The sequence below is a fragment of the Trypanosoma melophagium genome, assembly GCF_022059095.1.
Source record: "Trypanosoma melophagium isolate St. Kilda chromosome Unknown ctg7segment1, whole genome shotgun sequence".
NCBI lineage: Eukaryota > Euglenozoa > Kinetoplastea > Trypanosomatida > Trypanosomatidae > Trypanosoma > Trypanosoma melophagium.
In genome coordinates this window covers 201325-223504 of record NW_027125191.1, presented here as the reverse complement: position 1 = coordinate 223504, position 22180 = coordinate 201325, and the positions used below count along the sequence as shown (strand labels likewise).

Genomic DNA, 22180 nt, shown 5'->3' with positions numbered 1-22180 from the left:
TATTTTTATTTGCGTTAGGCCCTGAATCATGCAAGATTTTGTGCACTGTGAGAGATATCCCTTATAAATGTACTGTGGGTAGAAATGATGAAATTTTTTTAGTCGCTCACAAAACTTTTTGTTTTTCCCCTTATAATTATTAGAGGACACAGTGAAAAAGATGAGAAGAGGTGTGGTGGTTGGAACTAGAAGGGAAAGAAGAAAAAGAAGAACAAAAACTATACACTTGTACCGAAACACATAACGATATGCTTGAATTAATAGAGCTAAAAGGACTATGAAAGGTATTTAATTATTCACATCAAAAGGAAAAAAGAGATTTAACATAAAAAAACGATCGGATGAACGCAAGGGATAGAAAGACAGAAAGAAAAAAAGAGAGATGGAGGGTGTGTGTGTCTGAAAGAAAAGAATATGTCTCTGAAAGAGGGTAAACAGCGTTTTTGATGCATGATCGTCCCCTTGAATAATGATGGTTGTTGTATTTTAACTGCTCTTGTTTTCACTCTACGTGTAATTGTTAAGAAGAAAAGAGAAGGTTTTATTATTCTTACTTTTTTTTTTATTGTGAATCAGAGGAATTGGAAAAGGCATATGAAGTCTATGAGAACTCATATTACGAAACGAGATAAATTGCAAGGAAATAAAATGTTCGATAGTGCTTCTCTTGCTGATAGATTTTTTTAATTATGGTTGTTTTATTGTTTTCTTTATTCTTTAAGGAAAAACATGACAGTATGGTATCTTTTCTTTGTCAATAGCTGTGTAACCCCTTTCTTTTTCTCTTTGTCTTTCTTCGTCTATATATATCTCCCGTACATATTTGTGTTTTTTCTTTTTTTTTTGTGTGTGTGTGCAGTTGTTTCCCGTTCTTCGCATTGTGTGATATGGGCGAACTGTTTGGTGGAACATTCTTTCTTTTTGTGTTTAGTTATTACTGTACTATGTCAGACGATGAAGGTTCTTGCATGGTACAAGAGAAATATAATACGATAAAGATTTTTTTCCTGTTCTCTCCTTTTTCTATACGTTTGTTCTCCACTTTCTTCTTGTAGGCCGACTTTTTTCTTTATTATTATTATTATTATTATTATTTCTTTCTATTGCACCATTGCTGCTGCCTTTGCGGTACCCCATCCTTTGACTTTGTTTCTTCTTGTTCTTGTTCTTGTTGGTATAGTAGTCGTCGTGGAGGGTAACTCCAGTCTTTCTTTCCCTTTCCGTTTTCTCTCCTTCTCTCTCTCTCTGAGTGTGTCTCTGTGGGCCCTTCATCTCCAATGACATCCCGCGCGTGGGTCGATGAGGCCGACCGCCGCCTCCCGGACTTTGCGAAGCGCAGCCACCAACTCCCCTCGTGGGCCACGCCGGCGGAGGCGGAGGGCCCCGCAGTCCCCACGGGGGGCGTGAAGAGATGGCGGGACGAGGGCCTCGACGCCCTCCTCGCTCGCACGGAGCCGCTCCTCACATCCCGCCACGACCGCAAACACGCCGCCGTCCCGCCGGTGTTGTCGGTCCTCGCGCTTCCACGCGATACCGCACGGAGTGTGCAGTGGCACCGCAACGGACAACTCGTTATTGTTGGTGGCAACCACCACGTCTATCTATTTCACGCAGCAGGACGTTTTGTGGAGCAGATCGCCAAGACAGATGTGGAGAAGCGGGTAGAGCAGACTGTGCTTGGTTCCACAGGTGAGGAGGTCGTCGTGGTAGGACATCAGTCCTATACACCGGATCTGCTTACGCTCTCTACTGGGACCATAACACCACTTAAATTTCTCTGCACCCGTGATTCAGCTCTCTACCGTAACGGACGTCGTGATAATGGTAAACATGATTTTTATATTACAAAGGCAATTGCGCAGACGAACGATGCTACATCTCGTACAGTCGGTGTGGTATCTGGGGCCACGGTTACCATTGGTTCACTCGCCTCAGGCAGCATCACACATCGTATTGAGATGAGTGATCCCGTACTTGACGTCACATTTTCTACTGGTTCAAACGAACTCACTGTCGCTACACGTAATAAACTGACAGTATACGATGTACGTAAAACGGCGCGATTTTTGCGTGAAACAAGCGATGATGGTACTGTGGATATTACAACATTTGCAAACACCGATGCCGCCTTTGCTGTTGGGTCTGCCAGTGGTGTGGTGAGTGTGTATGGCAGAGATGGCGCCACTGCGGGGCCACTAAGAACTCTGAAAAATCTCACAACAAGCATAAGTTGTCTCGCCTTTGGAGAGCGCAGTAATGGTGATACGGTGTTGGCATACGCAACCAGGGGTCAAAAGGGTGGTTTTCGACTGGCTGTTTTACCAGAGTGCCGTGTTGTGCCGTCATTCCCAGCGGTTGAGCAGCGGCATCAGTTTATTCAGAGTTTGACTATAGCTCCGACGATACCTGTACTCTCTGTTGGTGAAAAACAGAAGGTGACGAACTACGCGTTGTGATGAAGCATGAAGGTAATGCTTTATGTAGAAGCAGATCACAACAAAGCGAAAAAAAAAGGAAATGAAATGAAGATAAAAGAAAAAGAAGACGCGTTTAAGTTATTATTAAAGCCACAAAAGCAGTATGAAAGGAATATATGTGGATCAGTGTCAGTCTTCTCTTTTTTTTTTTTTTTGCTGCCCCCCTTTTTTTTTCACTCTCCTTTTTTCTTTTTGGCTGTCAACCTTGTTGATGGGTTAACGATGTGTTTTCTCTTCCTTTCTTTGTCTCATTTTTCTTCTTTTTTTTTTGCTTTTTTTCTATTTTGTCTTGGATGACTATTATAGTGGTGTGTGGTTCTCGCCATTACCTTTGATATTTATTTTCTATTGAACTGAACGCCCTTTGTGTGAGTTTGTTTTATTATTATTGTTCGAGAAGTATAATATACCGTAGCAGAACCAAATTCCTCTGCAAAATGGCCAAAAAACGTGGAAGGAAGCCGGGAATAAAAACAGTGGCCCCCGGTGCTACAACAGAAACATCCCCTTATCCAAGAAAAAAAACAACAGAAACATCAACAACAACGGTATCATCCATGCGTATTGCATTAGGCCTTAGAGATGTTCTCCCTGTTATGATTGTTGATAATATGGAAGAAATAAGACCCAAGTACAAAACTTTCAACATCATTGAAGACTACCAATCTGATGATGATGATAATAATAATAATAATAATAATAATAATAATAATAATAATAATAATGTGGTTAAAAAAAATGATAATGCCAAAACCCACACTGTTGTCTTACCTCTTAGAAGAAATAAAAGAGCTCGGGAGTTATCTGTGACTAAGAACTCTGATGCTCCTACTCCTCGTAAAGGATGGGCTAAACAAGCACTACGCGAGGATACTCCCTATAGCTTACTGCGCCGCTGTGACCTCTTTGAAAAATGTCCTTACATGATGGACCATAAAGATTACTTGTGGTGCCACACCAAAGGTATTTCAAATACCTCTTTCGCTGAGATAATTACAAGGCTTGAAAGAAACTATGCGAAGTATCTTATACAATTTGCAAAGGTTTCTATTGGAGAAGGAAGTAACACGGATATTAAAGACATTGAACAAAAGAAGGAAGAGGAAAACCAACAACAAGAGGTAAAGAAAGTTGATGTTTGTGGTGTTTGTGCACGACCAGAACTTACAAGTGGAGTTGGATCTTTTCTTCGTTGTAAACGTTGTGGTTGTCAGGCACATGTACAGTGTTGGTTTTTACAACGACTTCCATCTCATGTGGATAGCTGGCAATGTCCAAGTTGTATCGTTTTGAGAAGGGAAAGTAGTATGGGACGCTGTTGTATTTGTGGGCGTAGAGGAGGTGTTATGCTTCCCTATGTTTCAGGATCAGACTGGAAACGTCAAACATCTGAAACAGAGTTAGAATCAACACGAAGAAAAGCAAAAACAACAACAACAACAACAACAAATACTACCACTACAGGATCATCACAATTTTGTCACATTATCTGCGCACTCGCATTTGAGGAGTTAACCGTCGACTCTAAAAACCGCGTTGTACATCCTATAAAACGATCTAAAAAAATGGATCATTTAGGACGATGTATGTTTTGTCATAGTGACTCTCTAGGGGCACGTGTGAAGTGTCATCGTCAACACTGTTATGAATGGATGCATCCCGCCTGCGCTCAACTGGGAGGTTCACTGGAATGTTACCGTTCAGCAAAAGCCACAGATAATAATGGACCATGGGAAGGATGTCATTTCTACTGTCGTACACACTTTGGATTGGATGCTAGCACTGTATTGGGTTCTGAACGAATCAGTGAATTTGCAGAAGCACATGCTCTTCAACAGCTGACATTGGAAGATTGCAACAACATCGACAACAACAAGGACAATGAAAATGACAGTAATAGCGATATAGTAGAAGTAGGACAGCTCTCTCAATCGAGAGGGAAGTTTACTAATACCATGATGGAGTCTGTAAAAGAGTATTGGATAAAAAAACGATCGAAGCGTCTTAAAGAGGCAGCGTTACTTGTAAAAGAAGTTCAGAAGGGTGAACGTGATTTTGCTTCGGTGATTTTTTGGCCTGAAGTTATGAAGGTTACAACAACAGAGGCACGTCTTGCACGTTTTCTCTCTCTTGTTCCGGAGTTACAATACCACATTAATACTACTGTTGAAGGTGTGTTGCCCATTCCAGATGATGAGTATGATGATGTACAGGAATATAGAAAAGACAATCAAACACGTACTCGGCACACAGGTGATACGGTAAAGCTCTATAAAAAAATGAAGGTTGTAGAGTCCCATATATCGCTTTTCTGTGAATTGGCTGAACTGCTTCATCAACGTGCTATTGTACGTCGAGAGTTGGTAGAAACAGAATTACAACTTCTTGAAGCAAAATATAAGTTAGATAGTGATATCAATATTGTGTGAAAGTATCACGAACGATAATAATAAACGAAATAAAACCGAATGATTTATTTATTATTTATTTATTTTTTTTTAATGAGATGTCGAGGCGTTCAAAATAGTGAGAAATTTCTCACATTATTGCCATGAACATTTTTTTTTTCCTTGTTCTCTATTATGTGCGAGACATAAAATGGTGTTGTGGAGGGGGAACCATGTGAAAAAGCTGGCGTTGCCTTCCCTTATGGCATATTATATATATATATATATATATATATATATATATATATATTAATTGATTTATTTGCTACTCCTTTCCTTTCTACTGTTCTTTCGCTCCCTCTTTATTTTTCCTAAGTTTATATCATGTTGTACATCCTCTCACCACCCTTCACTCCACACGGTTGCACTCATCTTTATTACCTCCTTTTTTCTTTTTCTTTCTTATTGTCAATTACCTCTTCCCCCCTGTGATGTTTTTAGCATCATACACTCACATATATACAGACGTACTCTCTCTATCTCTTTCTTTACTAGACAAACTCACATATTGTATAATATATATATATATATATTTTTTTTATACATATGCGGGTGCAGGCGTATCACCGCCATGCAGTGAGTCGCAGCAGTGCCGTGCTTGCCGCTCTCGTTGTTGTTAACGCCGCATTTATGTTTTGTTTCGCACTCCCCGTTGTTCTCGCATTCCCGTGGCGTAAAGTCCTCACAGCCACACAACAGGCGTGGGGAGGATCACTCATCACAATATGGGCAGTTGCAGAGATTCCGCGTCTTTACGCAGGATATTCAGGGAATAATCTACAGCACGTCCCAGCGCTTATACAATTCGCTGTCATGACACTCGTTCCACAACTTCCGCTTGTTATTGTTTATAGGGTTATGTGGCCACACCGCAATGCCCTTAATGAGGCGGTTAGTATCACAATAATGATTTTTCTAGTGGGAGAGTTGTTATGTACCATTAGGCTGCTCATAACGTTAATGCAGCATAACCGAATAGATTTTTTTATTTTTCAGGGGCGTCATTTTCGTGAAAATCGCCTTTTTTCATAGAACTTTGTTAAGTGTACTGGAGTGTCAGGTTCAATTACTATAGATTCCGATATTTGAAATGTGACGTATGGAAACGCGCAAGAACCCAATATTTTCCTTATATTATTTGCCCTCTTGACTAAAAGCGAAAAAGTTTTCGTGTTTTTTTCTTTTTTTATCGTGCGCGGGACGGGAGAGGCAACCCCAATCATTGACACTGATTAAATGTTAAGGTGTATTGTATTGTTTGAGTTTATTTCTCTATTCATGACGGTAGTCCGTGTTGACGTACTTTTAACCTGCATTCAATGAGAATGACTATACATATATACTCAGTGAGTGAGTGAGTTTGTTTTTGATGCTGCACAGCTGAAGGTTTTCTTTCTGGTGTTTTTTTTTTTAATTCCTTCTATCGTTGTGCTTCTAAGAAATAAAGAAAAAATAAAAAAACAAAAGAGAACAGAGTTGTGGTGTAGAGGTGAATGAACCGCACTGCAGCGCTGCATGAACTATTCGATAAGAGCAGGCCGTACATTAGTGAATGTAAAAATTTTGTGGAGATTGGGGCCCTTCGTGCACATCCGTTTCATCGCGCGCTCGTTGTTTTGGCAACTGCGGCCGATGTGGCTCTACGCACCACACGTGCACGTATGAAATCGACTGTGCGTGCTATGGAAGAGTGTACGCCTGCAATAACGGAGTTAGAGAGTGCGCTGCTTTTACAAGAGGCAGAGTTGCTTTCAGTGTCTAATACCACAAAAGATCTCCTTACTTCTATTAAGGAGGCACAGGAACAGTTGGAGAAAAAAAATACTGGATGGGTTGCAGTGTTGCTTTCAAGAAAGGGGAAGGAGGAATTAGTATCATCTATTACACCATCTATGCAGTTCTTGCAACACTTGGAAGGAGCATTGGAAATAATTGAAGGGGTGGTGAGTCGTAGCCGATTACGACTGGCATTATGTAAAGAGGAGTTAGTTTTATATAAACAAGAAATGTTTGCATTTGGGAGGGCTGGTGTACTCTCTTGTTTAGATCCCGCAGGAAATTCAAAAAGTGATAAGGAGAATTCAGCTATAGAAAAGGGTGATACTAGTGGGAATGATGATAATACGGTGGGATTAATATACCCAAAAGCCATGAAAGGAAATTCTAGTTCAGCTGTTGCTGTAGTTTCTGTAGTCGATCGCGTTATTAAAGGAGCGGCAAAAACAGTAACATCTGCCCCACTCTCTGGAAGTACACGTGTATTCTCTTTAATGCGTGGTGGTATTAGTGGTAGTAGTAATAGTAATATTGGTGGTATTTCACTCTTTCAAAGATCTCCTTCAATTGAAACAAATCCTCCCAAATTTGTGTACACTGCAGAGGAGGAAGAGCGGCTTACGAAAGCGAATCTCGTCCTACAGGAGCGGCAACAGGAGGCTTCTGCAGAGGATGCTAAAGCTGTTGAGGCATCTGTGCGTGAGTTATCCCAATTAACTTCACTTATGAATGAGCAGGTAATGCATCAGAATGAACAGTTTTCTATTCTCTTAAAGAATACAGAGGTTGCACAGAGTAATATGAAAAAGGGAGTTGGGGAAGTAGGTAAGACAGCGAAACAATTCTGGAATTCTACAAGACAGTTAATAGCATTTCTCTGGTTAAGTATCCTTATCTTGCTAATTGCTAATTGGATTATACGTTGATTTCAACCCTCTTGAAAGAAAAAAAAACTATGAGAGGATACAGACAGAGAGAGAGAATTGGGTGGAAAGAGAAAAACAAAAGAAGACAATATCTCTGTATATTTGTTTATTATTTGTTTTGAAACAATCATGAGAGTAAATGAAATAAAGTTTCTGCTCCATTTATTATATACTCATATATCAATGTTTTTTTTTTTCCTCGTTTCCTACTTAATCTTTCTTTACCATTTCTACAGGAAGACCACCACAATATCCAGGATAATCGAGAATAAATAAACGTTTGTATTACTTGTTAAGGTTGGGTGAATGAAGTCCCAACTCTCATGCAGCAGAAGCATCATCATCAATAATAACAGTAGTAATAGTAGTGGTAGGATACTTTCAACAGTACTGAACACACGACCTCCGCTGCCATTTCATTTCTTTAAGCGATGGAGTTTTCACGATTTTCACACCTCCCACTGGTCCCGCACAAACCCATCAGCGCAGATCAAACGTACACGTCTTGGTCGAAGCTGTATTGATAAACCAACTATAGAAATGATTTCTGTCAGTCGATACGGCGGTTATGAATTACGTGAATCATTGGTAACGGCATTTCGTGTGTATCGCAGTGTAGAACAATCGGAGGCAAGACGAAGTACTGGACAGGCTGCGGTACGCGCTATTCGTTTTGATGACTTTATGTTTGATGCCGAAGAGGAGCAAGAAGTAGCAGTTGATTTTGCCTGCTTGTATCTTAATGCATGTGTGCTTTTTAACGTTTTCCCTTCACAAGAGATGATAACGCAGTTGTTGAGTCGATTCCCAACAACACTTCACAGTTCCTTTCATTGGGAATGTGTTTTATGTGCACTTATTTTCTGTCTTCAACCTTCTGCAGAAGTGGCTTTAGGTACTGCTTTGGCATTTGTTAGTATGCTTCGAGGTGCAGTACCAGGTACGGTACCTGGAAGTCTCTCACACAATGGAAAGATTCTCTTACTGTTAACGATTTCAAAAGCTTTTCATTTGCTTATGCACTCTAATATAAATATAGGGGATCATCAGCAGCAACTTTTAGATGTACAGCTTAAAACCATTGAACTCTTATTTGATGCCCCTACGACACCGTTATCACGAGAAGAAGTGTTTGTGTTAGTGGATGCCGTTTGTTGGCGTTACGCAGCAGGTGGATGTAATACAGAAAATACAACATGGGTAACACATGTATTGCCGAAGCTTCAAGTAAAGAGTCATGCAGAATTGGATTCATTTAATCTTTCACAGTGCACACGATTATTCTGTGCATTATGTGTATTACTGGCAATGCATCACACAAAATTGAGTGAACAAAGTCAACGTCGGCAGTGGGAGATACTTGATCCAATTGTACGTCATCTTGATGAACGGGTTCGTATTCATTCCGTGTCGGATATTTTGTTTGTGTTAACTGGACTGCAGGTAAATCATGCCGCCCGCTCACGGTATAAGAAACTTCCATCCGCGTTGTTTGATTACTTACGAGAACAGAAACAACAACAGCTACAAGAAGAAAGGGAGAATTATAGTTATGAAGTATCATCACTTATGAAATATGAAACTGGATTAGAGGCGCTGCAAAAGTTTCTGGTACAGTTGAGTGGCACTGGTGAAGATGAGTTGGCAGAAGGTGCATATACAGTGTTGACGGATGTGTTTTCAACAGGTTTAAACAGTTAATCACATTAATTGTTATTCATACCTTTGAAGAATTTTTGCAGAATTAAAAATACATTTCTCACTTGTTTCATTTTTTGGTGTGTTTCTTTTTTTTTTTCGCTTTTCATTTTATTTCCACTTTTTCTCTTTTCCCCCTTTTTCCTTTTTAGGGGTTTTCTTTCAGGTGGGGTGAGGTGATTAATTACCTTTGGTAACCTAGTGTGGTGTATTCACCTATTCTCTCACAGTATATATATATATATATATATATATATATATATATATATACTTAGCGAACATATTTATTCCTATATTAACAGACACTGAAGCCTAGTTGGCACGGGGTTCAAAAAAAAAAAAAAAAAGGCAAAAAAGACGTTGTTTCCTGTATTTAGTTTTTTTTTTAGACTTCCCAATAAAGAAAGAAAGGAAAGTGATACCTAGCTTTTGTTCAAGACCAAAAAAGACAAAAAAAGCTTGCATACATTTTCTTAACAACTAGTGTATTCTATACTCTTTATTAAGGTTTACAGTTAAACATCAACAATGACTACTCATGCCATTTTATTGCCTGGGATGCAGTGTCTGTGTTATCACCCACAGCATGCGTGAATACCAGGATTTATTGACACATTTGATGGGAAACATGTATCAGTGAGTACCACCAGTCCTCTGAATGAACAGGTATCAAAACTTCTCCCAGATGGTGTGTTTGTTTGTGATGAACATGCTACGCAAGAGGATGTGAATGATCTACTTAATCTCGCCTTATTACACGATGGTAGATTACTGAATTGTTTGCGAATTAGATACTTTCGCGATATAGTATACACTAATATTGGCGCTATTGTAGTGGCACTGAATCCGTTTAACTTTAAGATACCATGGTATATGGGTGATAAAATGCCAGATTACCTTGCTGAGGGTGAAACTATTTAACGTAATCTTCCGCACTCTTGGGCAGTTGCCCATACAACATTTTATGAAATGCGAAGGGATAGTGGTAATCAATGTATTCTCGTATCTGGAGAATCTGGTGCAGGTAAAACAGAAGCGGGAAAGATTGTTATGAAATATCTTGCCGTTGTAAGTGCATTACAGTGTTCAGAAGAAGAGAAAAAGCAGGAACCTTTGTTGGTCTTCGTATGATGCAATCTAACCCTATTTTAGAAGCCTTTGGAAATGCTAAAATTGTACGTAATGATAATAGTTCTCGTTTTGGTAAACTCATGCGCATCAAGTTTGATCGTAAGGGGATGTTATCTGGTGCAGATATTACAAAATCTTTACTTGAAAAATCACGTATTATTACATCAGCATAAATGGAACGTGTATATCATGCTTTCTATCTTCTACTTCAAGGTTGTGATAGGGGACATTATGGGCTTAAAGATCTTTTACAATATCTTAGTGTTATGTCTGGTAAAGCTCCTGTTATTGATGATGTGGATGATGCAGCAGAATATAATGATGTGATTAAAGCAATGGAGATTTGTGGTAATGAATAGAGAAGATATAGAATCTGTTTGGCGCAGTGTTGGAGCTGTTTTTTCACTATTAAATGTTGATTTCATCGCTAGTACTGCTGATTCATCCTCTATTGATTCCGAATCGTCCCATTATGTTACAGAAGCTTGTTGTTTACTTGCTATTTCTGAAAATGAACTTAAAAAAGAGTTTACAATGACCACATTAAAATTAGGAGAAGGTCCAGTTATTACTACACTAACAAAAGCTAAAACCATTGATGCAAGAGATTCTTTTTGTAAAGCTGTATATGATAACCTATTTGGTTACCTTGTGAATACCATTAATAAAACCATAAATACGGATGATTATTTTACATGGGTAGCATTATTGGATATTTTCGGTTTCAAAGATTTTAAAGGAAATTCCTTTGAACAACTTTGTATCAATCTTACTAATGAAACTTTTCAAAGACGTTATAATCACTATATATTTACAAGAGATATGGATGAATGCCGTGAAGAGGGAATTGATGTGACAGAGATTGTTTTCCCTGATAATAGTGCATGTGTGGATATGATAACTGGTAAAGGTGGTATTCTTGATGTATTAGATGAAGACTGTCTTTTGTCAAAGGCAACGGATTTAAGTTTTCTTGAGAAAATATCTGATCGTTTTGCTGGTAAATCACCTTTTTTTGATCGTCCACGTATTTCTAAAAATCCATGTTTCCGTGTTAAACATTATGCTGGTACTGTCACGTATGTTGTTGATGGATTTATCGAAAAAAATCGTGACACTTTAAAAGGTGCCTTTAAAATATTATTAGATAGCAGTACAGATAATGTTATAAAGACATTGCTTCCTATGCCTGATCCTGATAATAAATCTCGGTATACAGTTGGTGGTTTCTTTCGAAATCAGTTAAAAGAATTAATGGAAGTTATTAACAGTACAAATCCACATTGGATTCGTTGTATTAAACCACACCCAGCAAAGAAACCATTACACTTTGGCGGTCTTCAAACTCTTACACAACTACGTAGTAGTGGTGTAATTGGAACAGTAAAAATCCGAAAGGCAGGGTATCCTATTCGAGTTTTTAGCGCTGATTTTGTTAAAAAGTATAAAATTATAGTACGTTCTGAAACGTTAGATTTTGGTGATACAATGGGTGTTACAAAGGCTATACTTAAAGCTCTTGAGTTTTGATTTCCGCATGGCTCAAATAGGTAAAACATGTGTGTTTTTAAAATCTGAGGCTTACCAACATCTTGAGGTGGTCAAGAAGCAAAAATTACAGGTATTTGCAAAGGTGGCGGTGTGTGGTGCCCTTGTTTCTATTTCCCGCATGCGTACCGCGGCCTTCCTCCGGTATCGCTCTGTGGAGGTGGTGCAGTCCTTCCTTGCGAGTCTCCACCGCCAGCGTGTGTGCCGGGAGGAGTACCACCCGCGGAGGGACGCGATCACCGCCAACGTGACGGCACTTCTCGCGCTGCAGCAGCGGGCGGCGTCTCCAACACCGCAGTTGCGTAATTGTGGCGTCGATGCGTTGCGGGATCCGGTGCTCGGACCGGGCAGACTACAGGGCACTGTCACATCCCCCACACATCCAGTCTACCAAACTCCAGAGCGGGAGCGTACGTCAATCTTGCTTCGATCCACAACACAAACTTTGAAAACAGAGGCAGGATTAGCGATGGCGGTTATGGTAGTAATAGCCGTAGTGACGGTATTCCGCAAGAATGTTCACCATCTCCTAATAATGAGAGGGTTCGTTCCCGGCATTACGGTTTTGATGACACTGCTATTGCCGTCTACAGTGACCCACTTCGAGAAAAGGAACGTCTTGGAAAAGAGCGTATTCAGCCAGATCGTAACTGTTCCCTAGAAATTGTGCGTCGTCTGCGCCCTCTCCAGACGTCACGTGATGGCAGTTTGCTATGTACAACAAAATTTCGCAAAATGGAGGATCCGTTAAACCCTTACAGTGATAGTTGGGTAATACCTCTAAATGGTGTTTTAATGTTTCCAGATGGTTTCTCCTGCAATATTCAAGATGTCGCCTCAGGTAAATTACTCAATGGTGGGGATGGACGTGACAGTAAGAGTGGTGAAAGAGATGGATCCCACGCATCCTATTATATCATGGATTTTGAGAAGTAACAACCTTTTGTCATCCCCCTTCCTTAGTTTCTCGTTTTTTTTTATTTTTGGTCTCTTGCGTGCACTTTGGTTGAGCGCGGGGAAACGGAAAAAGAATGGGAACATGAAAAGAAAAAAAAAGAGTGAAGTGTCTTTTGTGTGAAACTGTGACGAATTATCGGATATGTTCTCTTATTATTATTATTATTATTATTATTATTATTATTATTTTCGATGTTGTACTTTTTTTTTCTGCAGTAACAACGTCATTTAACGTTTCCTTTCTCTATTTAGCCACGTATTTATTGACTACAGTTATTATTATTTTTATATATAAATAAAAAAAAAACAACTGTGTATTCTTTGCCTTCCCACTTGCCCTTTTCTCATTTGTGCGTTAGTGGATGTTCATGAATAAAAAAAAGAAAAAATGGGCAAGGAGTTTTTTTTGTTCTTTTTTTCATTCATGTCTTGTATTGAGAATAAACTAGAAGAGAGTTTTAAGTTGGGCGTCTCACTCTATGTCAATATGTCTATGTTTTTTTTTTATTTCGTGTCTTGAATTCCTTTCTCATTGTTTTTCCTCTCTTTATTTCTAATCTCTGAATAAATTACTAGAACTTTTTTTACTCTTCTTGCTTCTTTTCTAGTACCTGATAGAGAGTGGGATTGAGAAGGGAGGTGAGAAAAGAAAGAAGGATCCAAGAAAAGAAAAAGAAATATCTACTGATATTAAAACAAGAGAAGAATTAAAAAAGAGAGAGAAAAAGAAGGAAAGAATTATCAAAAAAAAAAAAAAGAAAGACATAATGCAACCGACACGCTGGAGCCGACAAGCTCGTTTCTTGGGATTCCTTCGCGGTTTTCCACTTATTGGAGTATCTACAACACCATCCTCAACAGTTTCACTACCGCCATCTTCATCGTCCTGTATGACATTAAGGACTTGTGTTGGCGGTGCTAGTGCCCTTCACCACTCTGTACGCTTTGCATCTACAAAACTGGCCCGTCTGTACATAATGGAGCTTAACAAGGTACGCACGGAGTATCGCCGATCCCCAACAAAGACAAAACAAGAGGAATGTCTTCGCGCCATTACAGACACTCCACTACACCGTATTCAAGGAATGGATGGTAAAACAGTGGCGCATTGTCTCTCTACACTCGTTGTGCTGGACGCCCCACGCGATCTCGCTCTATTACATGAGTGCGCCATGTGGCTCTCCGTTCACCCGGATGCCTTCTCTTCTCATTCCCTGGCTCAATCACTTTACTCACTTGTTTGTTTGGAGTATGCCGATACGGCTTCTGTTGTACGCGCCGTACAGGATCGTGTACTATCTGCTATTCATGATATGGCACCTAGTAGTCTCTGCATGCTACTTGTTGCTGTGATAACGGCATGTGCGTCTGCTTCAGATGGTGCAGTACAGGGAACCCTTGATTTGTCTAAAAAATTATCTGAACATGTGTTGCCTACACTTAATGCAGGTTTGGGTCTCACAGAAAAAGTGATGGTAGCTGTCGCTTTAGGGAAATTGTTTGAACACGCTACAATTAATGGTCTTGTGGCGGATCAAGTTCTAACACATCTCTCTTCAAGTGTGTGGGCAGGTATACCAGGAGCTGAACTTTCAGTTATATCACTAGCCGATCTTCTAGGACTTCTCTCTTCTGTTCATACAGCACCTATTTCTCTCCGTGATACTTGCGAAAATGCACTTTTTAAGGAACTTATGAATCGTTTATTAGCAGAACCACTTGTATCTGCACGAAGCGCTGTTCAATTAGCTCGTGTATTAAAGTATATTGTTCGCAGTAGTAATCCTAGTAAAAATGATGTACTAGAGAAATTATTAACTGCACTCGAAAGTTATATTACTACAGATGCTATTACGCTTGATACTGCGACTAAATTACTTGCAGAATTTTCATCTATAGAAGGATCATCCATAGTTATACCATCACCATTGATACGTTATCTAGTTCAAGCTATTAACGAAGGACGGGAAAAGTGGAATTCTGAATCTGTTCATATAGTTCTTCGAGAATTTAGTAAAGATTATAAATTACGTGCTGATGCACAAGCTTTGGCTACCCTTCGAGTAGAATTTATTCAAGCAAAATGTAATGCAGGTGCCCCAGTAGATGCAAGTGATATTGCAGCTCTTCTCGTAGAAGGTATTGTTGATCCTCATGCAGATGTTTTAGCTGAAGCAGTTTCCAAGAATATTAGTCGTTGGAATGTAACAAACGTATTGTCTTTTTTACGAGCTGCATCAGAAGTGAATGGAAAACCAACACGAGCTATTATGCGTGATGTGGCGTCTAAACTTGCTCCATATATTGAAAAGGCAACACCATCACAAGTTTCGGCAGTTATGTCATCATACGGAAAAGCTCGTGTACGAAATGATGCTTTCTGTCTTTCAGTTACTAATAGGATTACATTAATTGCATCAGAACTTACACTACATCAAACAAGTACTATTTTAGGAGGACTAGCAGCTGTAGAATATCGTGATACAAAATTATTTCTTGATTTGGCACCACTTGTTATTCAACAAGCCCCTAATGCTGATGCTGCACAAACAGCTAGTTTATTAGCATCTTATTCAAAGATGCTTATCTGGAATTTTAGGGTCTTTTGGTCTCTAGCTGAACGTGCGGCAGTTATTTGTGAACAATTTACTTTACCACAAATTATTGCTGTTATAGTATCACTAAACCGTATGGATGTACAACATCCAACATTAATGAAGGCTCTTCTAAAGAAAGTAATGCGCTATGTTTCTGAAAATGCAAACATTTCATTAGTAGAAGTTGTTATGATTTTAAGCGCTTTTTCACGTAGTGGAGTATGGGATGCCACCTTTTTTGAATTTCTTGGAAAACGTGTAATTAAAGATCAAGAACAACTAACACCAGATGAACTTGCAGATACGCTAATGGCATTTGCACGAGTGGGTCTTAATGATTATAATATCTTTGAGAAACTAACGTTACGTACACTTGCTATAGCTCCAACTAGTCCACTTATGGCTTTGGCACATATGACTGTAGCATACGCTAGTGTAGGATGTCGTCATGAGGAACTTTTTTCAATCGTTGCTGATCGTTTTGTAAATCAAAAAGCTGATGTTCCTGCAGTAACTATTGCGTCTGTACTTAGTGCTTTCGCTTCTGTTGAAATTAGGAATGATCGATTATTTATTGAGTCTATTCCACGTGTACGTCATGTAGGACAGTATGGTACACCAAGGGATATTACAAATGTTGTTTACGCTTACTCAAAAGTTGGATTATGGCATTACAAACTATTTGTACGATTAGCAGATCGCGCTATTCAATTACGTGGAGAATTTCGCTGTAATCACCTCGCACGGTTGCTTGAGGCCTATGCACGTGTGGATATGCGGTATGAGAAACTATTTGTAGAGTTTTCTCCACGTGTGCAGACTCTCGCCCATCTTCTCACTGCGGGTGAACTCACAAAGATTGTGGATGCCTACGCGAGAGTGCGCATGCCAGACGCGGCGGTGTTTAAAGCCTGCGGAGACCGCGCACTGGCGGTGGTGAACACATTTGAAGATGACGAAGTGCGGCAGTTTCTGACCGCCTTTAGAAAGGCAAAGGTGAGTCATGATGGTGTGGTGGCAGCTTTGGCAAAAAAGTTCCCAGAGGTGGTGGCCTCAGTGCCGCGTGTAGAGGAAGAACAAGAACAAGTGCAAGAAGAAGAAGGGAGTGAAGTGAATATCGGCACACAAGTAAAGGAAGAAGAAAAAACAGAAAAGAGTGCTAATGCTGAAGTTGCGGGGATGTGAGGAACTCGTAAAACGATAAATTCGCCTATCTTGCTCTCTTTCTTTTTCTTTATATATATATATATATATATATATATATATATATATATATATATTTGTGTTCCATTTTTTATTCTATGACTGTTTCTGATTCTGTTTGGTGTATCGTCACATTTATTAAGGCGGTCTTTCATTTTCTGGAAATCTACCAACTTTTCAAATTGTTGATCACATGCAAAAGGGGGGCGAAGATGAAAAGAAAGGGAAAGAAAAAAAAAGATCAGGAGATTATTTTTGTTTTTTTTTAATCTATATGTGTTGGTGGGATTAGTGGAGATACACTATTTTCTTCACTCCCCTTCAATGATGAGTTTATTGTTTGACTTTTTTATGTGTTCTCTATTCCTTTTTGATATTTCACACTTATATATAATACTTTTATTCTTATTTTTCTCTTTCTTTGTGTGTATTTGTGCTCTTGATATATCTTAAGAGCAAAAGTAGGACGTCAATGCATGTGGGGTGTGGCCCGAAGGGTCAGTTTCTGACAAAGCAGAAGCGACCCGCAGCGGTGGCTTACTTTCTCAATAAAATTCCACTTGATGAGCGTCATGCTGCTACAAATGCACTTCTCCTCCTTGGACTACGCGCGTATGAGCGGGCAGTCGCAGATGCACCGGCGGATGTTCGCACATTACGTGCTATTGCAGCAATGGAAGTAATGAATGACTGTGATGATACACAAACACATATGCCAAGGATGGAGCGGGCAGATAAAATGAATAGTATAAAAAGCTCTTTGACGCCTACGAAGACTTCTGTTGATGTGCAGGATTCATCCAATAAAGTAGGGGACCCTCTTTCAAGACAAGACTCCAATTCACTAAAGCTTTCGTCACCTAATGCAAAAACAGATAAAAATGTTATAAAAAAGGATAATAATCACACAATGGTAACAAAGTGCGGTAGTGGTGGCGTTAGTAGTAGTAGTAGTAGTTCCTCTACGCCACTCTTATTTCAGAAAACAAATGTATTACTTGATCAAGCAAAGAAAACACCTGAAAATAAGGGTAACATAACTGCAGGAAGTCTATTACCAGTTGCTTGTAGCGGAAGTAGTAGTCGTGGTAGTGCGAGCAAACGACAATTGTGCAGTGAAACACCTGCTTTGAGTTTTATTCTTCGAGATGCTTTAGAAGGAACTATTGGACACAATATTCGTGCTTCCAGTAGCACCGGGATAGTTGCCGGATCTTCTAATGGAACAAATGTGGCTTTTCACGGCGATGATCAGTCGACAACCAACGACCTCTCTGTTTATGATGTTAGTGATGGTACTGAAGAACAAGGGAATGCGGTTGATCGCGATAATGGAATTTATACTGAAAGCACAATATTTCCGTTAAATGGCAGCGATGAAGAATATTATCCCATAGATTTTTTGCGTTGTCTTAGGAAGCACATTGAGAGTACGAATGGAAGACGTGAAAATCCTCTTCTTGTTGCTGCATCTATTCCTCAGTGTTTAGCCGTTTATACCTTGCGCAGTGGTTTTGACAACCTGTATAGAAGTCTTCTCATTTCCTATCATTTATCAAATGAAGCCAATAAATGGGATAATAATGATAGTGGGAATTGAGTTTATCTGATTTAAGAATAATGTCTAGCTTCTTTTTATTGTTTTTTTTTTTATTGGATCCCTGTGCTGGGCATCCGTTTCTTTTTTTTTTTTGTATCGCCTTCTTCTTATTTAGGGTGTATGAGGAGGGGCACTGGGTTGATAAAAGTACAATAGGATGCAAAATACCTTTCTTTCTTGTCAATATTTCTATTTTACTTTATTTTCTCTATGTCTTTCATTCACAAATACACATACACTATATATATATAATAACAAACTACGAGAGCGACATTAAAATAACGAAGCGGATAGTGAACTAAGAATAACAAATACACGAAAAAGAAAAAAATATATATATATACCATAACATGACGGAGGCTATCGCTGGAGAAAAGACCCCTGTCGCCATGCCACGAGTGACCTTTGTGACTGGAAACGCGGGTAAACTGCGGGAGGTGCAGGCCGCCCTCGCCGGCCACGTGGATGTGGAGAGTGTCGCGGTGGACCTGCCGGAGCTGCAGAGCGACACCGTCGCGGCCGTCAGTCGGGCGAAGGCGCTGGCGGCTTATGCGTTGCTGCGGCGGCCGGTGCTGGTGGAGGACACGGGACTCGGCCTGGACGCCCTGAACGGACTGCCGGGGCCGTACATCAAGTGGTTTCTCAAGAGTATTGGGCCGCAGGGACTCGCCCGGCTGCCGGGGGGCTTCAATACTCGCGAGGCACACGCCGTGAGTGTATTCACATACTGCACAGCAGGCGAGGAGGAAAAGGATGGAGGAACAGTGGTGCAGTTTGAGGGACGTTGTGGTGGGACTGTGGTAGAAGTGCCGCGAGGGACGGAAGGCTTCGGCTGGGATTCTGTCTTTGAGCCAAAGGAGGGTAACGGATGCACCTTCGCTGAAATGTCTATGGATGAAAAGAACAGAATATCACATCGCGCCAAAGCCCTTATCTTATTAAAAAAACACTTTTGTGAGTAATAATATTTGAGATTCCTTATTTTTTTTTTTTTTTTGCGTAAACCCATTCTTTGGGTTTAGCGTATCTCTCTCTCTCTCTGTGCCAATGTGTGGTGCATTTCACTTGAGGTTTGGTGGAATCAGAAATAATAACAAAAAAAATTGTTTGGCTTTTATAAAGAAATATACTCTGCTTATTTATTTCTTCAGTCACTGAAATAAAAAAGAAAAATCACAAAAATAATAGCCACACTCCGAGTTGTTTCGAGAACTCACAAATCAAGATAAGCAACCGGAAAATAGGCTGAACGCAGACAACATCGACACAAGAAGACAAAAAAAAAACGAGAGAGAGAGAGAGAGAGAGAGAAAAACGACAGAACCAGAAGAAAAACATACAAAAATACGGAGCGTTGTACTGTGTACACACGTTCAAGTTGACAAATTATGGCGTTTCCCTGTCTTAACCGACCCAAGGTGAAAGAACCGTGTAATCCACAATACACGAGGACGGCGCAACGTAAAATGGAACTACGGCGACGTCGTGCAGAAGCCTTCTCGATGTCAAGCAGCAGCAGCAGCAGCAGTAATTTGCATGTACCTCCGCGAAACAAATCACTTGATGCTTTCAGGCCGCCACCGATTATCGTACCGAGGTAGTGAGAAGTAAAAGTTCAAGTTAAAAAGTTTTTACGACAGGGCAAAAATATATTAACACGGCAAAGTGGTAAAAAGAAGAATTATGGTCAACACTGCAATAAAAACAAAGTTTGAAGTTCACATGAAAGTAAAGAAAAAAAAAGCAAAAGGGAAAACCTTTCGAAGATTCTCTTCGCTTTTGGTGTAAACATGGGAAAGGCAGCTTAAATATGAGGAGTGTAAGAATACACTGAGGAGTAACGAGGTGAAAAGGGAGCGCCTAATGGTACATATCTTAAAACCCTTTTGTGATTGTTGTGTGTGGGTGCTGCTGCTTTTTTTTCTAATTCTTTATTAACTCTTTCCTCTTGCTCATTTTCGTGTTTCCCGTAATGCATTAATTTCAGTTTTTTTTTTCGTTTTTAAATAAGTCCTTATAGTGTTCTTTTTTTTTCGAGCTCATCACTTGGAACCGGTGAACCAAGGAGAGAGATGAGGACAATGCATGGGAGTAATTGATTTTTAAGCATCCCAAAGCTTGGTGGTGAAAGTAGAGAAGAAACATTTTACTTGTCTTTATAAAAAGACTCACCATCCTTTTTTTTTTTTTTTTGCTCCGTCCTATTGGTATGTTTTTTTTTTCTTTTCTTTTAATGGAATCAGAGACCTCTTCATTGGGCAAGTGTGTGCATATGGGCTAACTCTGGGTCTTCAAAGTGTTGTAACAGGAGTGAGTGGAAATACGAAAAACAGAAACTAGATCTTCTATATATCACACTCTTATTAAAAAACCCTATACAACAAATCAAGGCTTAAACGGAAATTTTTTTTCTTTTTAGTGAGTTTGGAAAATAGAAAAAAATAAAATGAAATGGGATCACATTATTTTTATTGATTCCTTTCCACTGCTACTCTACACCATTTTCTTACTGTATATGCTTTTTCTTTTTTCTTTTTTCTTTTTTGTATTTATTTTATTCCATGTGTTGAAGTAATAGGTGTGCAATCAACTTCACTAGCAGCCGCAGCAACAACAACGACAAAAAAGAAGATAAATGCCGAAGTCGAAGCGTGCCAAGATCGTCCCATTAACCAAAACGCGTGCCAAGACGCGTGAGGATAAGGACGAACTCATTAATCGTATCCGTGAAGCCCTTGATGAGTACACCGATGTGTACACCTTCACTCTCAGCAATGTGCGTACAAACATTCTGCAGCAGATTCGAGAGGAACGAAAGGCCGACAGCCGTCTTTTTCTGGGCAACAATAAATTGATGATGATTGCTCTTGGTCGCGATGCGGCTACAGAGCAGCGGCCCAATCTTCACAAGTTGTGCAAGTTTCTCGTCGGTACCTGCGGCCTTCTCTTTACAAACTTGCCCAAAAAGGATGTGAAGAGTTATTTCGCCGCCGTTGGCGCGCAGGTCTACGCCCGCACGGGACAAACCGCAACGCATTCTCTCGTGCTGCGGGCCGGGCCGCTGCCACAGTTTCCACACAGCATGTTTGATCACCTCTCGCGGCTTGGTTTGCCAATTAAACTCGATAGAGGCGTTATTGTGCTCCTGCAGGACACAACCGTGTGCGAGCCGGATGACACACTCAGTGCGGAGGCAGCACAGCTGCTCAAGCTATTTGGCATTCAGTCCGCAGAGTTTAGTATAGACCTCACATCACACTGGGCAAATGGCGTCGCCAGTAAGATTGCCTCTAGGAAGGAAGCGAAATAACAAAAAAATGATGGAAGGATATATATATATATATATGTTTTTGTGCGTTGTTTCTTTTTTTTTTTATTGGGTACCAAAGGCGTGTTTGAGCTGGAGGAAATTCCGTTCATCTATCTGACTGTCTTTGTTTGTGCCCCTATGGAAAGGAAAATTAACGCATGTTTTTTTTTTGTCTTTATTTTTCTTATGCTGCTGTTCTTCACGTTGATGATGGTATCGCTGTTGCCCTTGTTGTCCTCAGCCGATTAAATAACCGGAAAAAATTTAAGTTGGTGGTGAGTGGGGGGAGTAGTGAAGGAGTGAATGCTGCTGCTCATTATTTGTGCATCTGAAACGCCAGCTACGTTGTCCCTACCGATAAACCTGAAGCACGCGCAATAAAATAAGTAATATCTACAGTTGTAATAGTAATGAGAGAAAATTCGTTACCACCGTAGGGAAGAAAAAGCAAAAAAAAAAAAATAAATTATCCTACACAATACTTTGATGTGCACCGTTTTATCTCGTGCT

The 22180-nt window shown here is 39.9% G+C and overlaps 14 protein-coding genes across 14 annotated transcripts; all 14 read left to right on the top strand.

Annotated features, from left to right (window-relative positions):
• Window positions 1-1277: 1277 nt before the first annotated feature.
• Window positions 1278-2456, top strand: LSM04_000238 (uncharacterized protein; the record flags this gene model as incomplete). Its single annotated transcript, XM_067333903.1, has 1 exon — window positions 1278-2456. The coding sequence occupies one exon, from the start codon at window positions 1278-1280 to the stop codon at window positions 2454-2456; it is 1179 nt and encodes a 392-aa protein (XP_067186193.1).
• A 458-nt stretch (window positions 2457-2914) lies between these two features.
• On the top strand, window positions 2915-4906 carry LSM04_003049 (uncharacterized protein; the record flags this gene model as incomplete). Its single annotated transcript, XM_067333902.1, has 1 exon — window positions 2915-4906. One exon carries the CDS (start codon window positions 2915-2917, stop codon window positions 4904-4906), a length of 1992 nt encoding a protein of 663 aa, XP_067186280.1.
• Window positions 4907-5470: 564 nt separating this feature from the next.
• On the top strand, window positions 5471-5956 carry LSM04_009153 (uncharacterized protein; the record flags this gene model as incomplete). The annotated part of the gene is made up of 1 exon (XM_067333901.1): window positions 5471-5956. The coding sequence occupies one exon, from the start codon at window positions 5471-5473 to the stop codon at window positions 5954-5956; it is 486 nt and encodes a 161-aa protein (XP_067186492.1).
• Window positions 5957-6417: 461 nt separating this feature from the next.
• Window positions 6418-7626, top strand: LSM04_004792 (uncharacterized protein; the record flags this gene model as incomplete). The annotated part of the gene is made up of 1 exon (XM_067333900.1): window positions 6418-7626. One exon carries the CDS (start codon window positions 6418-6420, stop codon window positions 7624-7626), a length of 1209 nt encoding a protein of 402 aa, XP_067186347.1.
• A 306-nt stretch (window positions 7627-7932) lies between these two features.
• On the top strand, window positions 7933-9327 carry LSM04_006526 (uncharacterized protein; the record flags this gene model as incomplete). The annotated part of the gene is made up of 1 exon (XM_067333899.1): window positions 7933-9327. One exon carries the CDS (start codon window positions 7933-7935, stop codon window positions 9325-9327), a length of 1395 nt encoding a protein of 464 aa, XP_067186408.1.
• Window positions 9328-9852: 525 nt separating this feature from the next.
• On the top strand, window positions 9853-10245 carry LSM04_002588 (Myosin head; the record flags this gene model as incomplete). The annotated part of the gene is made up of 2 exons (XM_067333898.1): window positions 9853-9889; window positions 9962-10245. The coding sequence occupies 2 exons, from the start codon at window positions 9853-9855 to the stop codon at window positions 10243-10245; spliced, it is 321 nt and encodes a 106-aa protein (XP_067186266.1).
• A 48-nt stretch (window positions 10246-10293) lies between these two features.
• LSM04_006719 (Myosin head) lies at window positions 10294-10628 on the top strand (the record flags this gene model as incomplete). The annotated part of the gene is made up of 2 exons (XM_067333897.1): window positions 10294-10408; window positions 10480-10628. The coding sequence occupies 2 exons, from the start codon at window positions 10294-10296 to the stop codon at window positions 10626-10628; spliced, it is 264 nt and encodes an 87-aa protein (XP_067186420.1).
• Window positions 10629-10806: 178 nt separating this feature from the next.
• Window positions 10807-11985, top strand: LSM04_009248 (Myosin head; the record flags this gene model as incomplete). Its single annotated transcript, XM_067333896.1, has 1 exon — window positions 10807-11985. One exon carries the CDS (start codon window positions 10807-10809, stop codon window positions 11983-11985), a length of 1179 nt encoding a protein of 392 aa, XP_067186499.1.
• Window positions 11986-11992: 7 nt separating this feature from the next.
• Window positions 11993-12939, top strand: LSM04_009427 (uncharacterized protein; the record flags this gene model as incomplete). Its single annotated transcript, XM_067333895.1, has 2 exons — window positions 11993-12417; window positions 12459-12939. 2 exons carry the CDS (start codon window positions 11993-11995, stop codon window positions 12937-12939), a joined length of 906 nt encoding a protein of 301 aa, XP_067186502.1.
• Window positions 12940-13727: 788 nt separating this feature from the next.
• On the top strand, window positions 13728-16742 carry LSM04_009110 (uncharacterized protein; the record flags this gene model as incomplete). The annotated part of the gene is made up of 1 exon (XM_067333893.1): window positions 13728-16742. One exon carries the CDS (start codon window positions 13728-13730, stop codon window positions 16740-16742), a length of 3015 nt encoding a protein of 1004 aa, XP_067186489.1.
• Window positions 16743-17232: 490 nt separating this feature from the next.
• Window positions 17233-18360, top strand: LSM04_009232 (uncharacterized protein; the record flags this gene model as incomplete). Its single annotated transcript, XM_067333892.1, has 1 exon — window positions 17233-18360. The coding sequence occupies one exon, from the start codon at window positions 17233-17235 to the stop codon at window positions 18358-18360; it is 1128 nt and encodes a 375-aa protein (XP_067186497.1).
• Window positions 18361-18710: 350 nt separating this feature from the next.
• On the top strand, window positions 18711-19322 carry LSM04_005757 (Ham1-like protein; the record flags this gene model as incomplete). Its single annotated transcript, XM_067333891.1, has 1 exon — window positions 18711-19322. The coding sequence occupies one exon, from the start codon at window positions 18711-18713 to the stop codon at window positions 19320-19322; it is 612 nt and encodes a 203-aa protein (XP_067186383.1).
• Window positions 19323-19748: 426 nt separating this feature from the next.
• LSM04_002553 (uncharacterized protein) lies at window positions 19749-19961 on the top strand (the record flags this gene model as incomplete). Its single annotated transcript, XM_067333890.1, has 1 exon — window positions 19749-19961. One exon carries the CDS (start codon window positions 19749-19751, stop codon window positions 19959-19961), a length of 213 nt encoding a protein of 70 aa, XP_067186261.1.
• Window positions 19962-20995: 1034 nt separating this feature from the next.
• On the top strand, window positions 20996-21670 carry LSM04_003848 (60S ribosomal protein L10P; the record flags this gene model as incomplete). Its single annotated transcript, XM_067333889.1, has 1 exon — window positions 20996-21670. The coding sequence occupies one exon, from the start codon at window positions 20996-20998 to the stop codon at window positions 21668-21670; it is 675 nt and encodes a 224-aa protein (XP_067186313.1).
• Window positions 21671-22180: the final 510 nt, after the last annotated feature.